Genomic DNA, 18,083 nt, shown 5'->3' on the forward strand with positions numbered 1-18,083 from the left:
AAAGCAGAGCTTAAAATCTGGGCTGTACAGCCCAAATTTGTATTTATGTCCATTTACTCCACCTCATTTACATTATACAGCACCATGCAAACTGTCATAGCTGCATTTTTGACTGAAAAGAGTGAAAAGGGTTATTTTATTTCCCGTCTTATATGGGGCCAAAGGTGGGATGGCACTGTTGCATCTACTACTGCCAATGCCTCCTATTCAAGTGACAAGGGTATCATCTATGTTCCAACAGTGAGGGAGGTGAAACAATACACACACTACCAATCAGTCCCAGGAACTGTAATTGCAACTAGATAGCCGAGTAGGTAAAGAGATAACAACTAAAGGGTGGTAATCATTTGTGCTTTCTTCCAGTTTTAAAGGGCAAATTAGCTTGACCAGACAACTTCCTCAGTCACTTAAAATATTAACTAGGCCTCCATAACTTTTTAAAAATAAATTTAGTGTACCCAATTCATTTTTTCCAATTACGGGGCAATTTAGCGTGGCCAATCCACCTATCCTGCACATCTTTGGGTTGTGGGGGCGAAACCCACGCAAGCACGGGGAGAATGTGCAAACTCTACACGGACAGTGACCCAGAGCCGGGATCGAAGCTGGGACCTCGGCGCCGTGAGGCATCAAGGCTAACCCACTGCGCCACCGTGCTGCCCTCAGCCTCCATAACTAATGTTTTTCATATAATTACAAAATTTGACTCTAAATTGGTATGGAAAACATTGTATTGTTGATGTGTAATGTATTACAGCTGTAACAAGAAATACCATTTCTTTTATTCTGACATGACAATGTGTCAGTCCTCATCACACAGTTTGTACAATTAAAAAGGAACATACAGGAACAAAATTGTCAAACTAGTTACTGTATTGCCCGTAAACAGAACAGTTAAAAGATCAAGGGACAAAGCTTTCCTCTTTGCTGGTGATGTGTTTATTCCGTGGGTGTGTTCGAAAGATAATTTACAGAGGCCAAAACTGAAAAAACAATAACTTGCAAATGTAGTGCTTCAGGAGCAGTTTGAAGAGCTTAATATTCCACAAGGCAACGCACACCCAAAGAAGAAACCAAATCTCTCACCAAGAACAGTAAGCTCCACAGGTTCACTTGCGTTAAGTCCTACCAGCACTCCCACGTCACTACCTTTCACACTTGTTTTTAAAAAAACCTGCAAGTCACTGATAATAGCAAGACATTTTCTCTATATATTCTCTATATTTCTATTTTTGTGTTTTACTACTACTGCAAATTTGTAATTAAATTTCCTTTTATTAAATAAAATAAACCATACTTTTATTTTGAATGTTGCTTGGGAGTGATGTCAGAGTTGAAGAACTTGTATCATACATAGAGCATTAAAGTTTAAACTAATGCAGAGTTTATACCAGTCTTGAGGTTTTTTTTTTAATACTCGTAAGATAGAGCCAACAATTACTGCTGAGATCTAACAACCAATTACTGATCATCAACTATGACACCATACATTTTCATGAGAAAATCAGAGACACCAGACATTGAGAATAATGAAGAAAGGGAACTTTTCTTTCCATGGACATTGTTGAAAAGTGTTGCTAGACTGCTAACTAGTGAAATTCAAATGGATAGTTCCGGGCGGCCCTGATGTTTTAGCAGTTGATTACCGGAATAACAGATGGTCATATAACTGAATCGGGTTGAATTTTGTTTTTTTATTTAAAGATTTTTTATTAAAGATTAAAAATCTTCTTTATTAAAGAGTTGTGTCAATTTTCATGGTTACAAAACACCAGGCAGCAGTGGTGGGAATAAAAGAGGAATCATGCTTCCAGGTCTACCCAGAGGAGTAAGCATTTGATCAAACACAAGACAGCACTGATGGCAGCTGCAGGAATTTATGGCACAGCCACCCCAACCTCTTGGCTGAAGGAAAACATGTGGCAGTAGAAAATAATAATTTTAAAATGGTGGAAAAAACAATGGAACTTTTTAATAAAACTCAGCATAATCACTATACACCATTGTGACAGGTCTTTTAAAAGCACTTTTCAACAATGTCCTGGAATGAATAGAATATCGCACCAATGATAGTCACTGCTTTTACTTTACTTGTGCGAAAGGCTCCCATAACCCAATCATGCTCGCTCCATTCCACAGTCATGGGCCTTTACTACTCATGAACTAACAGTAACGCATTCACTGGTACAAAATCCTCCATTTATTATTCCAGCACGCTTTTCACAGTTTTGTAGAAACTAAAACCTTGCCACTCGACTGTTCAGAGCTCTCCCACAGATCACAATAAGGATCCTGAAAATAATTTTTAAAAATGTTTTTAAGTAAAGATTTGGATCCTGTGGTACACAGTTCATCTTCCTCTTTAATCCAAAGGATCTTTTGTTCAATTTAAACAACAAAACTTTCTTCGTGCCCCCAAAAACAGCAGGATAGAGGTTCACTTCTACAATTGTTTGAATTTCTTTAAAGCCAAAAAGCAGTTCTTTGTTGACAGAACTGTGGAAGGCAAAGCACACAGCGCTGGATCTTCTTTAACAGGGTCTTTATTTCTTTACATATTGGTGCTCATTCGAGTTTGACTGTTTGCAGAATTAAGTTCACCTTGGCTTCCTTCTCGTGGAGGGGACTGTCGAGAAATAATTTTAAAAAACAATTAACAGTGGCCAGTCATGGATTTAATACCCAGAATGCTTGCTTATCCTGTATCCAAGACAAGTTGGAACACACCTTTATTAATAAATAACAGTAAATAAATGACAAGGCCATAAACCAATGTATGGAATTACATGACCAGACATTAATGCAAAATTGAACTTCAACAAAATAAAGTAAATATCATACAACCTTTCAAACATACACATATCTGGTCAAAAACTGCCAGACCAAAACAATAGTAGCTTTATGAGTATTATCTGAACTTAGAATTGTTTTCATAACCTTTACCTCTAGAAATGTTATATTAACCAATTTAATTTTGTGAATAATATTTATTTAACATTAAGTGTTGGTTAACAAGGAAAAATGGCAAGAGATTGAAGAATAATGTAACTTAGTTGATTGTGGCTGACTGATTACTGAACTGATCTCTCTACGCATCCTCTCTAAGGTTGTAGCACTATACTCCGTATGCTTCACCCGATGTCGATGTGTTTACATTATATATTTGTCGTTTGTCCTATGTTTTTCATGTATGGAACGATCTACCTGGACCGTACGCAGAACAATACTTTTCACTGTACCTCGGTACACGTGACAATAAATCTAAATCTAAATTAATCCATGGGCATCAGCATCACATAACTGCTGTGGTGTTACATGATCCCCTCCCACAAAGCTGATAACGGAGTTATTTACTAAAACAAAATTTACAACACATCAGCCCAAAAATATGTTCACCATTGCATATATACACTGATGTTTAAAATTCTTTCCATCTACCACTGAAAAGGTGTCCAAGCTGAAAGCATCGCATTTCATGGTGTCACTCATTCATGGGACAAAAATTGATTGCCTGAAATTCGGTCTTAACTGTTATGACCACTAATCAAATATCTGATTGATTAAATGCAAACATATCAAAAGCAATCTGATTCAGTAATTACCAATAAAGAAATGGGAAGCAGTGCAAAACTGCAAACCCAAATCGCCCAAATTTGTTTTCATGTTGCCAATCTTGCACTGTAAAACAGCAGAAATCATCCAGGCCAAAGTCTGAAACTTTGGGGTTGTTGATTTCAATATGATCAAGTTCCACCACCCACTCACCCCCCCACCAAGCTGAAAATCTTCTAATTAAAGTAGTGTCATTTGTACAAGATAAAACTCTTAAAGATGAAGCAATTCTGACTAAAATGCTGATTTTCAGAGCCATCTGTAGGTTTTGAAATAGGAGTAGCGCAGATTGTTGCTTGCTGGGAGGTGGACACACTGATTACCGGCACTGCTGGGTCACAGTGAGAGATTGTACTTGACCAACAGGCTAAAATGGATAACAGAATACAGGTACTGTGGGAATGATGGCAGGTACCCAATTTGAAGACCTGAAGGTTCAGTGGGCTTCAGGAGTCATAAATGTGCATTGGTAGTCCGGGTGCAATTGGGGTTAATCCGATGAATCTAGTGAGCAGGCCAAAGTTTTTTTGTTTGGTCGTTGTTGGAATGTAGACAAAGTCATGCAGCAGGGTTGCATGTAGGAGAGTTGCACAGGGTTAATAGATTTAAAAAGCACCTTTATCAACGTGGCTGCCAGCTGAGAGAATGGGACTTGAGAAATATAGTCCTGCAACTTATTTTGTTATCAACTTGTCAGCTATTGCTTTGGCAGTTACCAATGTGTGATATTTGACATTGAAAACCTTGATCACTGTGCCATCTACAGGCATTATTGGTACTGCATCAAAATATTGATGTTTATATTAGACTGAGCCTGGCACAGCAGTTTGCCACACATTTTGAAATGTTGCGACCCACTCAGCACTTTTAATATACAATAGATACAACAAACCTTAATATCTCAACTCAGTAAAGAAAGCAAATGGCAGCTGTAAGGGTTGGCCAAACAAATTTGAAGCCAATGAATTGGGTGTGTCTTCCCGTTTTTGTTTTAAAATCAGTTGTTGTTGGCTGGCCATTTTTGAATTTCACTTTTATGGCTTCTTTCCGACTGATTATTCGTTGACTGGCACAGCCCCTACTGATCGGTTATGGTGTGACTCTTAAGAATACAAATTCTGAGCCAACAAAGTTCAAAAATTTGTATCTGTGCACATGAAGACAGATGGTAACACAATGTTGAAGCAGGTTCGCCCTGATGGTGAAGAGGATATGGTGTTGGAAGCTCAGATCTGTGCCAACTTCAGCATTGAGGTAGGAGGAGAATGGAAATGGTGGCTAGGGTTTAGATTTGGTTTTCCAAATATATCAGGGGATGAAATATTGCCTCATCCAGTACTTCATGTCAAACAAGCATGTAATAAATGCTTATTTATTTCAAAATGTAATAAATGCTTATTGACATTTAATCCGAACTTTAATTTTAAAAGGTTCTAAAGAGCTCCAAGCTGGACAACTGTTACAATAGATATACGGTGTATGCGGTTTCCCCTGATCCTGTCGTCTCTTCCGTACAACAACTTACACTGATATATGCCTTAACATATGACAATAATACAATTGCTCCAAGGAGCAAAATCAGACAAAACAAAAATTACTCCGAATCAAAGAAACTATTTTCGATATTACAACACTTCTAAAGTACTTCAATAATTGCGATGTGTTTTGGGGCGTCTAAGATAGTGAAAGGTGCTATATAAATATAAGTATTGTCTTTCTTTCTATCAAAACAGGTGACCAGAGGTTGATCAACGAAGCAGATTTTATGAACTGTCTTCAAGAGAGGTGGTGATGCAAAGGGAGTCAGCTCCAAAGCAGCTGAGGGCAGGGCTGCCAATGGTGAGGCGAAGGAAGTGGAATTCACAGGGGGTCAGAATTGGAGATACACCGAGTTTCCAGAAGGTTATGGAGCTGGATGAGTTAGAGACGTCCAATGGGGTGAAGGAATGGAGGGATTTGAACTGGGGAAATGAGATTTTTTAAAAGTTGTAATAACAATGAAGCCAAGAGACAATGCAGGTCAATAAGCAGAGACCTGATGCGTAAGTGGAACTTGGTTCAAGTTAGGGTATAACCAGCAGAGATTTGGATGAGCTGAAGTTCTTTGTGGATGCAGAACAGGACTTTAGTCAGAGAGTACTGGAATAGTGAAGTCTGTACATAATAAAAATATGGATGAAGGTTCCAACATAAGATGGCCGAGGCATGGATGGAGACAGATGGTAACACAATGTTGAAGCAGGTTCGCCCTGATGGTGAAGAGGATATGGTGTTGGAAGCTCAGATCTGTGCCAACTTGAGCATTGAGGTAGGAGGAGAACGGAAATGGTGGCTAGGGTTTAGTTTTGGTTTTCCAAATATATCATGGGAGGAAATGTTGCCTCATCCAGTACTTAATGTCAAACAAGCAGTGTGGCTGCACAGAAGCAGTGGAGGGCAGAGAGTTGGAGGTGAGAGAGAGCTGGGAGTCATAAGTGTACATGTGAAACCTGATGTGTTTTTGGATAATGTCACCGTGGGGCAGCATGTAGATGAGAAACAGGAGAGATCAACGGATAGATCCTTGGCACAAAAGGAGGAAGGTGAGTGGTCATCAGGTTGGTGGAGAGAATTGGGAAAGCAGGAAGTGGATTTAATGGACAAGATGAGCTCAAAGAGGCTAAGAGTTGGGATAGTAGAGAAACTGAAGCAAGATGAGAGTTCAGTACCAGTGCCCGAGGATATCTAGTGGGAAGTTTGGTTTTGTACTTCTCTCAATATTTATTTTCTTTCTGTATGCACGTCCTTTTACAGCCTGGGTCTGGAGTTCTGCATGTCTATTTTCTCTGTACATCTTTCGTCCTAGTTTATACAACCTCTCTCTATATTAATTTATACACTACGGGCAAACTTTTATGCTCCACTACATGCGGGTTTTCTGGCGGTGTGGGGGGCATAAAATACATGGCCGCTTTTCCTGCCGCTAACCCACCTCTCCACACCACAATTTTACAGTTGGCAGGAGAGGCACAAGCTGCCTTGCATCCATGTGTCAGTTAAGGCCCTTTAGTGTTGAGTTACCTCGGGGACAATTGCATGGGCAGCAGGTGAAGGCTGGCAGTGACTATGAAACCCAGAAGGTAATACCCCTTGAGCATGTGGCAGAAAAGGGTGCCTTCTTCATGGGGGCCCTCCTCCTTTCACCGGAGGCCATCTTCCCTGCATTTCCCCCCCACCCCACGTCTCTGTCCAACATTTCTCCGATGCCCTCACACAAGCCTGCCACTCTGGCATTCTCAATACACCCCACACAATCCCTCTCCACTTAACTTTCCATGTAACTCTAGCAATGATCCGTGTTGGGGACAGCTGCAGTCCCAGCAATGGCCACCACTCCCGGTGATACTGCAGGAACCAGAAAGTTTGGAAGCAGGTGATCGCCTCAGATGGCTAACACCCCAACGGATGTTAAATTGTTACAAAACAATGGAATTGAGCAGTAGGGAGTGATACTGTTGTTAGGAAAACAAAGGGAGTTTCAGGGATTTATGCGCATTGGTAAATATTAGAAATAAGGTATAGCTTTAAGTGGGTTAATTAATGTTTCTGTGGCTGGAAGTGTAAAACCTATAGTTAGATTCATGATGGAAAACGGGGGGTGGTTTCAATTCCAATTGTGATACTATTGTGCTTAGAGAGGGCTATGGTGTGAAAAGTAAATCAACCAGAGTGATTGCCGCAGGGATCAGTGCTGGTGCCTCAATTATTTATGATCAAGGGCGGCATGGTAGCACAATGGTTAGCACCGTGGCTTCACAACTCCAGTGTCCCAGGTTCGATTCCCGGCTTGGGTCACCGTCTGTGTGGAGTCTGCACATTCTCCCAGTGTCTACATGGGTTTCCTCCGGGTGCTCCGGTTTCCTCCCACAGTCCAAAGATGTGCAGGTTAGGTGGATTGTCCCTTAGTGTCCAAAAAGATTAGGTGGGGTTACTGGGTTATGGGGATAGGGTGGAGGTAAGGACTTAAGTAGGGTGCCCTTTCCAAGGGCAGGTGCTGACTCGATGGGCCGAATGGTCTCCTGCTGCACTGTAAATTCTATGATTCATATTAGTGACTTGCGTGAAGGGACAGTCAGTATTGTAGCCAAATTTGCTGATGATACTAAGACAGGCAAGAAAGCATGTTTTGAGGAGGATACAAAGAGATATAGATAGGTTAAACAAGCAAGCAAAAAACTGGCAGATGGAGTATAATGTAGGAAAATGTGAGGTTGCTCATTTTGGCAGGAAAATAGAAAAGCAGAACATTATTCAAATGGAAAGGGTGCTACGATCCCAGCTGATGTTACTACTGGACAAGTCAGATCCCAGGATGCAACCTGGCTTGATAAATCCTAACCATTATTTTTTGTTGAGGTACGTGGATAGCAGCTACTGAACAGAGTCATAGAATTGCCGATTAACTTTTAAGAGAACAATAAAACATTAATCAAACAATGAAAGATTAACCATAATTCCCCAATCCTTCACCCCATCTCCACTTCTACAGATAACTGCGGGCCAACTGGTCTCACTGGAACTCCCACTTTCACAGGAGGGTTTCCAAATCTACTCTTGAAGAACACACCGTAGAATTTTCTCTCAAACAATGTTTTCTCTAGGATAGCTTCATCTAGGATCCGCTTCCAAGGTTTCAACCTCTCCTTCTGGTATTCCTCTGCCTTGGATCGCCACATGCATTCAAGCTTCCAGGCAATCTCTCAAATACCCAGCTATGCCAAAAGAGCAACACTGCTTCACACGCTGTATTAGGGTGTCACCAATCTTTGGGTCACCTTGGATCTCTGGCTTCTCAGAAGCGGAGTTTAAATCTGCTTCCTGCGCTGTCCCTTTAATTTGGAGCAGTCTCTCTGCTCCTTACTTTAACTGCACAGCACCAGAGAACCGGGTTCAATTCCGGACTTTGGTGACTGTGTGGAGGTTGCACGTTCTTCCCGGGTCTGCGTGGGTTTCCTCCGGGTACTCTGGTTTCCTCCCACAGTCGAAACAAGTGAAGGTTAGGTGGATTGACCATGCTAAATTGCCCCTTAGTGTCCAATGATGTGGGGTTAGGGGATAGCACAGGGGATTGGGCATAGATAAAGTTCTCTTTCAGAGGGTTGGTGCTGTTTCAAAGGGCCAAATGGCCTCCTTCTGCACTGTAGGGATTCTATGTATTCACTGAACAGGAGCTGGGGCAGATTCCTGTTCTTGTTCCTTTGACTTGACAGTCTTCCTGGAACTCTCTTCTGAGCCATTCCCTGGTTTCTGGGACTTTTGGTTCTTTAGGTTGGGACTGGCTTACTGTCCATCTGCATTGTCCTGCCTGTTCTGGCAGTTTCTGTGAGAGCTGCTTACTCTTGGGTTACCTTCCACCAACTGAACAGCTTCTACTTTTCTGTGTGGGCCCCCGGTGACTAACAACACCTTAGTTTTTAAAGCTCTGTATTGCTTTAATGTTGTAAATCTCTCACTACAATGAGGCATCCAAACCAACCTACAGATGCGCAGTCAACCTTTTAAAAATGATACTAACTGAAGTTTTGACCCTTTCTTAGCACAGAAATGCAGAAACATGAAATTAAGCTCATTTAAAACTACATTTTATTTCTAATACCATAAAGAACAAATATAAATTACTTTAAATTATTTCTACTTCCTAACAAGAGACTGAAGAATGTTGCACTAGAGAGAGATTTGGATGGCCTTGTACATGAATCACAAAATGTTACATGCAGTTATAGCAAGTAATTAGCAAGATAAATGGTATGTTGGCCTTTATGGCAAGGTGGATAGAGTATAAAAGTAGGGAAGTCTTACGACAATTGTGCAGGATATATATTTTTTTTAATTATTTTTATTCAGGTTTATTCAGGTTTTTATCAAAACAAAATTTTTACAACATTTAACAAAACAAGGTGAACGTTAACATTATATAAAAGAAAAAAAGAATATGCAGTAAGTGAACATTCTTCCCCACCCCGGATTGCTGCTGCTGCCATTTTAATGCTCTCCTCGAAAGTCGAGGAATGGCTGCCACCTCCGAGAGAACCCCATCATGGACCCTCTCAAGGCAAACTTTTATTTTCTCAAGACTGAGAAACCCAGCCATGTCACCAACCCAGGTCTTCACATTAAAAGGATCCGTCTCCGGGCTACCAGGGAGGCAAAGGCCAAAACCTCGGCCTCTTCCGCTTCCTGAACTCCTGGATCGCTATCCAAAGATCGCGATCTCTGGACTCGGCACCACTCACGTATTTAGGATCTTGGACATTGCCTTAGCGAATCCCTGCCAGAATCCTTTGAGAGCTGGACATGCCCAGAACATATGGACATGGTTCGCTGGCTTCCCGCATATCTATCCTCAACCCCAAAGAACTTGCTCATTCTCGCTGCCGTCGTGTGTGCCCGATGGACCACCTTAAACTGAATAAAACTAAGCCTGGCACATGATGAGGAGGAATTAACCCTGTTTAGGGCATCAGCCCACAGACCTGCATCCAGCTCCCCACCTAGCTCCTCCTCCCACTTGCCCTTAAGTTCCACCACAGGGCTTCCTCCGCCTCCTGTAGTTCTTGGTACATGTCCGACACCTTCCCCTCCCCCACCCAGGTGCCAGAGACCACCCTATCCTGTATCCTACGTGGGGGTAGCAACAAAAATATCACCACCTGTTTTTTTAGAAATGCGCGTACCTGAAGGTATCTGAAGGCATTTCCAGGGGGCAGATTTAATTTCTCCTCCAACGCCTTCAAGCTGGGAAAAGTCCCGCCTATGAACAGGCCCAGATCCTTAGTGTCGCCGCCACCACCGGACTTGAGGAGTAGCACACTGGCGAGAACGGCAGAGGTGCTGTTACAAGTGCCCCTAAGCTGGTGCCTTGGCATGATGCCACCTCTACCCGCTCCCACGTCGACCTCTCCCCCAGTACCCATTTCCTAATCATGGCTATATTAGCCGCCGCCCAGTAGTAGCTGCAGAAATTCGGCAGTGCCAGCCCAAAACCCCCACCCCCCCCAAGAAGGACTTAAGGATGAAGATGGGAAGGCACTGGAAGACAAACAAAAATCTGGGGAGGACCGTCATCTTAACGGTCTGTACCCTCCCCGTTAGAGAAAGCGGGAGCATGTCCCACCTTTTAAAGTCCCGCTCTATCTGCTCTACCAGCCGGGATAAGTTAAGCTTGTGCAGGGGCATCCCAGTTTCGAGCCACCTGTATGCCTAGGTACCGAAAGCTCTTCTCTACCATCTTAAGCGGAAGCTCTCCCAGTCTCTTCTCCCGCCCTTTAGCTTGGATCACGAACATCTCGCTTTTCCCCACATTTAATTTGTACCCCGAGAAGTTACCGAAGTCCCTCAGAATCTGCATGATCTCCCCCATCCCCTCTAGTGGGTCTGAAATATACAGGAGCAGATTATCCGCGTAGAGAGAGACCGATGCTCCTCCTCATCCCCCACCCCCCCTCCCAAACCAACCCCTGCCAGTTCTTTGAAACCCTCAGCGCTATGGCCAATGGCTCTATTGCAAGGGCAAATAGTAACGGGGAGAGGGGGCACCCCTGCCTCGTCCCTCGGTGAAGCCTAAAATACTCCTAACCTCACCCGGTTCGTGCATACACTTGCTACGGGGGCCTGATAAAGTGGTTTGACCCACTCTATGAATACCTCACCAAATCCAAACCTTCTTAGCGTTTCCCCACAGGTACTCCCATTCCACCCGGATGCTTTCTCTGCATCCATCGCAGCCACTACTTCTGCCTCCCCTCCTTCTGAGGGCATCATAATAATGTTTAGGAGCCTCTGTACATTGGTGTTCAGTTGCCTGCCCTTAACAAAACCTGTCTGATCCTCCCCTATCACCCCTGGGACACAGTCCTCAATTCGGTGGCCAAAATCTTGGCCGGCAATTTGGCATCTACATTCAAAAGCGATATCAGTCTGTAGGACCCGCATTGTAGCGGATCTTTCTCCCGTTTGAGAATGAGTGAGATTGAGGCCTGTGACATTGTTGGGGGGAGCGTTCCTCTCTCATTAGCCTCGTTAAAGGTCCTTAGCAGGAGTGGACTCAACAGTTCCGAAAATCTCTTGTAGAATTCTACAGGATAGCTGTCCGGCCCTGGGGTCTTGCCCGACTGCAAACTCTCTAGGCCCTTAACAATCTCCTCCAACTCTATCGGGGCCCCCAGTCCCTCCACCAGATCCTCTTCCACCTTTGAAACCTCAATTGGTCCATGAATTGCTTCATCACTTTCCCTCCCGCCGGGGGTTCTGACTCGTACAGTTTACCATAAAACTCCTTAAAGACTTTGTTCACCTCCTCTGGGCCCAAGACCGTGTTACCTTCCTTATCCCCAACTCCCCCAATTTCCCTGGCCGCCTCTCTCCTACGAAGTTGGTGCGCCAGCATTCTACTCGCTTTCTCCCCATACTCATAGACTGCCCCTTTTACCCTTTTACTTTCCTCAGCTGTGCTACCGCTTTCCCTGTGGTCAGCAGATCAAACTCCGCCTGCAGTCTTCGGTGCTCCTTCAGTAGCACGTCTCGGGGGTCTCCGCGTAACTCCTGTCTACTCGGAGTGTCTCCTCTACTAGCCTCTCTCTCTCCGCTCTCTCTTTCTTCTCCCTATGGGATCTGGTAGAAATTAACTCCCCTCTGATAACTGCCTTCAGAGCCTCCCAAACCGTAGTCGCTGTTACCTCTCCCGTATCGTGTTTCCAAATAGTTTTGGATGTTCCTATTTATCTGCCCACAAACCTCGTCATCCGCTAGCAGTCTCACATCTAACCTCCAGAGTGGGCGCTGCCCTCTCTCTTCACCAAGTTGCAAGTCCACCCAGTGCGGAGCATGATCAGAGACTGCAATGGCCGAATACACCTTCCCCCTCCACCCTTGGGATTAACGCCCTGTTCACAACAAAAAAAATCTATACGAGGATAAACTTTGTGAACGTGGGAGAAAAAAAAGAGAACTCCTTCGCCCTCGGCCGAGCGAATCTCCATGGGTCTACACCCCCCACCTGTTCCATGAAACTCCTCAGTTCCTTAGCCGCTGCCTGACCTGGACTTTGACCGGTCCAATACAGGGTCAATGACTGTGTTAAAGTCACCCCCCATGATCAAATTATGTGAGTCTAAGTCCGGGATTTTACCCAGCATGCGTCTCATGAATTCCACGTCATCCCAGTTTGGGGCATAGACGTTCACTAACACCACCCGTGTCCCCTGCAGCTTTCCACTCACCATTATGTATCTGCCCCCTTTATCAGCCACAATATTCCCTGCCTCGAATGACACCCGTTTACTGACCAGAATTGCTACCCCTCTGGTCTTTGAATCCAGCCCCGAATGGAACACCTGGCCCACCCACCCCTTTCTCAATCTTGTTTGATCTGCAAGTTTTAATGGAGTCTCCTGTAGCATGGCTACGTCTGCCTTTAACCCCTTTAGGTGCGAGAACACGCGAGCCCTCTTGACTGGCCCATTCAGACCCCTCACATTCCACATGATCAACCTGGACGGGGGGGTTAACCCCCCCCCCCCTTCCCTGCCAACTAGCCATCCCCCTTTTTCGGCCAGTCACGAGCCCGTGCCCCCCGCTTACCTGAGCCCTCCCATTGGAGGCCCCCGCCCCGGACGCTCCACCTGTTCCCCAAAGTTGGCTCCTCTTCTGTCAGCAAAGCAGCATCGTTCCCCAGCAGCCCCACGATCCCAATCCCACAAGTCAAGCACCAGCTTAACACTAATTCTCCCCCATTACACTTCCGTGAGTCATGCTGACCCCGGACGCTCCCGCCTCTGTCTCCGATCATCTTGTTATTCGGGCCCCTCTCTTCCCATGTAAAGCCCAATTTAACTGTGCAGGATATTTCATAGATTTCATAGAATTTACAGTGCAGAAGGCCATTTGGTCCATCGAGTCTGCACCGGCTCTTGGAAAGAGCACCCTACCCAACCGCACACCTCCACCCTATCCCTATAACCCAGTAACCCCACCCAACTAAGGGCAATTTTGGACACTAAGGGCAATTTAGCATGGCCAATCCATCTAACCTGCACATCTTTGGACTGTGGGAGGAAACCGGAGCACCCGGAGGAAACCCACGCACACACGGGGAAAAACGTGCAGACTCCGCACAGACAGTGACCCAAGCCGGGAATCGAACCTGGGACCCTTGAGCTGTGAAGCAATTGTGCTAATCACTATGCTACCGTGCTTTCCACAATTGGTGTACAGTTTTGTTCTCCTTACTTAATGAGAGATAAATGTGCACTGGAAGCAGCTCAGAGAAAGTTCACTGCACGGTAGCACAGTGGTTAGCAGTGTGGGTCCCAGGTTCAATTCCCGGCTTTGGTCACTGTCTGTGCGGAGTCTGCACATTCTTCCCGTGTCTGCGTGAGTTTCCACTTGTTGCTCCGGTTTCCTTCCACAAGTTCCGAAAGACGTGCGGTTAGGTAATTTGGACATTCTGAATTCTCCCTCAGTGTACCTGAGCAGGCACCAGAGTGTGGCGACTAGGGGATTTTCACAGTAACCTCATTGCAGTGCTAATGTAAGCCGACTTGTGACAATAAAGATTATTATAAGCCAATTGATGAAGGGGTTCTTTTATGAGGGACAAGAAAGAAGTGCGTCTAGAGTGCAAAATGATGAATAGCTCCTGCCTGAAAGCAACAAAAGAAATAAAGAGTAAAATCAAAACCTGCAAATAACAGGATTGAGGTTATGGTCCTGAAATTGAAATTGTTGAACTCAATGTTGAGTCCAGAAAGTTGGGAAGTGCCTAGTTAAATGAAATGGGGTGTTCCCCACACTTACGCTGAGTTTCATTTGAACGCTGCTGGAATCAGAGGACAGAGGGGTTAGTCTGGGAGGATGGTGGAGAATAAAAATGACTGCCGACCAGTAACTCAGGGTTATAATGCCTGCATTTAGTTTCCCTTCCAGCAATTCCACTACCAGTTAGGTAGACACTGAAAACTGCACTGTACCTTGATTTAGTTATTATTTAATGCCCAAGTACCTTAACATGGATTTGATTGCGCAGAATAGCAGCTCGGAGTATCATGGCTTTTGCTCTTCTTTGGAACTCTTTGCCCATCTGCAAGGATTTTTCAAATGTTGTGCTGCGTTGATCTACATCCCTGGCATACAGAATCTATGAACAATTAGAAAATAAATCAGTTCAAATAGCCTCTTGACATTTTTGTTTCTGAATTAAAGATACGAGTCAATGATCAATATTGTGTTGGTTGACAAAGTTTGCACATTAACTAAAAGCAACACTGTACCATGCAGGACAGGTTACATTCTGGGTCATTTTACATATTACACAGGCAGCACGTGGCGCAGTGGTTAGCATTTCTGCCTACGGCGCGGAGGACCCGGGTTCGAATCCCGGCCCTGGGTCACTGTCCATGTGGAGTTTGCATATTCTCCCGTGTCTGCGTGGGTTTCACACCCACAATCCAAAAGGTGTGCAGAGTAGGTGGATTGGTCATGCGAAATTGCCCCTTAATTGGAAAAAATAATTGGGTACTCTAAATTTATTTTAATTTTTTTTAAAAAACATATTACACAAATACAAATGAGAAATAAATATTTGAATTGACATTGTTCTTCAGAAGGTACCCAGTCAATATTAATTTGTCCTTCAGTAGATGTCCAATACCATTGAGCAACTTCATTGAGAGCTATTGAAAAACAGAAAATATAGGAATCAAAACAAAATTCAACCCCTCCTGCTTGTATCTCAAGGCGTCATCTAACTATTTTTGGTGTTAGACTTGTATTTGTAGTTTGATGCTAAAATAATTAATTAAGATTTACCTTGCAGAAGCAAGTCAAATCTTTCCTCCCTAAAAGTTGTAAAATATAATGTCATCCATCACATTCGAGTTGACTATGTTACATAATCAAACCATTTTAGAGAGCAGCGATTCCAAAAAGATGAACGTTGATGTTTGTAACACACCTTGGGATACATTTCCCCAAGTCTAAGAAGAATATCATGTATTTGGATGCTCTTATGCATGGCAATTAGTGTTATCCTTTGGAAAAAAGCTGTAATCTGCAGTGCAGTTCTCCCAAGTAAAATGAGTTGTGTTCACTAAACTTCTTGGAATTGAAATGCTGTAGCAGTCTCTAAAAATCAGCAGTTGGTTAATTTGGCAAATTTTCAAAAATGAAAGAGTGTGATCAATTTCAGCAAGCTCTCTGCAATACCCGTGAACGCACGTGAATTGTTGTAGACGTTGCCCCACCCTTCATGTGGAGCAAATTCCAGCAAATATTATGAAGGGATGTTTGGCTGTGGAGGTCTTTAACATCCAACACAAATAACTGAATTATTTTAGAATCAGCTTGGATATTTTTTAAGTAAGAAGTTTTGTTAATTCACCTTAATAGTGCATGCATTGTAAAGTGTACTATGCTCCTCTATCTTTCCACTTTGTACTTCCAGTGATAAACCATCTGAATCTCCTTTTGCTTATTCATTAACTAAAGATAATATTCCGTTACTATTTACCCTCTTGAAACTTGATATAATTTTGAATAACTCAGAATTCCTGTCTTAATATGGTACATAAAAATACAGCTCCATGGAATCTATAACCGGACGTGATAAGAGCCCCGTTGGGCTATTTCCATAGAGGAATCTACAGAATGGCTACAGTAGAGGAGGGGGCCATTCGGCCCATCATATCTGCATCGACCCTCCGAAAGAGCACTCTACCAAAGTCCACTCCCCTGTCCTATCCCCATAACCCCACATTGACCATGGCCAATCCACCTAACCTGCACATCCTTGGACACCAAGGGGTAGTTTAGCATGGTCAGTCCACCTAACCTGCACATCTTGGAACTGTGGGAGGAATCTAGAGCACCCGGCGGAAACCCACACAGACAAGGGGAGAACGTGCAAACTCCATACAGTTGAGGTCAGAATCGACCCTGGGTCCCTGTTGGTGAGGCAGCAGTGCTAACCACTATGCCACCGTTTGTGGAACTTTTGACAGTTGGCTTGGAATGATATTGGCAGAATCTCACAAAAGTGAATGCAGTTAAAGTAGCACGGTTTCACAGGATAACAGCTCCCGAGTCAAATCATGCAGGCAATTCTAATTCATTCACCCAGAAAATCGAACTGTTTCTTTAACGGTTATGGGGTTTTCACTTCAGTGCTCTATTCAGTCCATTCTATTTATTAATCACTTTGAAAACTGTCCTGATATCAGTCCAAAATTTACACTTTGAATGTGTGCTCCTTTGTCCTTTACTTGAAATTTACTTAAAGTAATATTTGGATTGATATTTTATATGCCAGTAACTATATTTATAATAGTTAAGAACAGGGACGTAGTGCTGATAGGAAAGAATGTCGTCAAGGGGGTAGGTACTGTTCTCTGCAGCTATGGCAGGAGCTCGATAGTTGTGTTACTTGCCTTGATATTTCCTCACGGCTGGCAGGGAACCTTGAGCAGGAGGGGTAGGGTTCCAGTTGTAGTGGTAATATATTAGAATGACAAAAGGGCTGGTTAACAGTTTGGCAACAGAGTGTGGGTATAAATGGGAATTTTTCAAATTGTCAGGTAGTGAATAGCGGAGTACACAAGGATCAATGTTGAGACCTCAGCTATTTACAATCTACATTAGTGACTTAAATAAAGAGTAATGTATCTGATGATACATGGTTAAATGGAAAGGTAAGCTGTGGGGAGGACACAGAGATTGTAAAGAGAAAGGGCTGGTTTAAGTGAGTGGGCAGCAAGATAGCAGATTAATTACAATGCAGGAAATGGAAAGTTATTCACTTTTTAAAAATGTTTTAAAATATCATTTTACTCTCCATATTTTCATCATTTTCACCATACAAACAGGAATCAAAAAGAGAAACAACCCCACCAATATGCAATCTGAAACATCGACTCCAAGTTAAAAACAAAAAGCAAATAACCCCCTCCCTCCCTCCCTACCACACCCCCCCTTAATGTTCAATGACCATGAACTACCGAAAGTGCATGATAAATAAACCCATGAATTGTAGAACTTTTCCTCCACCCCAACAGGACCCACCTACGGGCAATCAGCGAGGCCAAGACTTAAAAGTCTGCCACCGCACCCGCCTGCAACTCGGGCCGGTCCTACACCCTGTAAATGGCCTCAAGTGGACCCGGCTCCATGTCCATATGCAGCACCCCGCAGATGATGTTAAATATCTCCTTCCAACACCTTTCCAGCTTCGGGCAGGACCAAAACATATGCAAGTAGTTTGTGGGGCAATTCCCACAGACATCCTCTTCTCTCTCCTCCACCGCCCCCCCCCCACCCAAACAAGGAGCCGGCTCATCCTTGCTTTTGTGATATCAATTGTATAAGACCCAACCTTGCACATGAGCTGGAGGCATTCACTCTTCACCGCACCTCAATCACAGATCCTCTTCCATCGCCTCCTC

General features: G+C 43.7%; 1 protein-coding gene across 2 annotated transcripts in view; it reads right to left on the minus strand.

Annotated features, from left to right (window-relative positions):
- Positions 1–760: 760 nt before the first annotated feature.
- gps1 (G protein pathway suppressor 1) overlaps positions 761–18,083 on the minus strand; it is a 123,565-nt gene continuing 106,242 nt past the window's right edge. For both annotated transcript variants that reach the window (XM_072483414.1, XM_072483415.1), the window contains exons 13-14: positions 14,651–14,785; positions 761–2,626 (exon numbers count right to left, since the gene is read on the minus strand). In XM_072483414.1, the coding sequence (XP_072339515.1) occupies positions 2,552–2,626; positions 14,651–14,785 (210 nt within the window). In that variant the 3' untranslated portion in view covers positions 761–2,551. The remainder of the gene's footprint in view (positions 2,627–14,650; positions 14,786–18,083) is intronic.

This window comes from Scyliorhinus torazame, chromosome 18 (assembly GCF_047496885.1).
Source record: "Scyliorhinus torazame isolate Kashiwa2021f chromosome 18, sScyTor2.1, whole genome shotgun sequence".
NCBI lineage: Eukaryota > Metazoa > Chordata > Chondrichthyes > Carcharhiniformes > Scyliorhinidae > Scyliorhinus > Scyliorhinus torazame.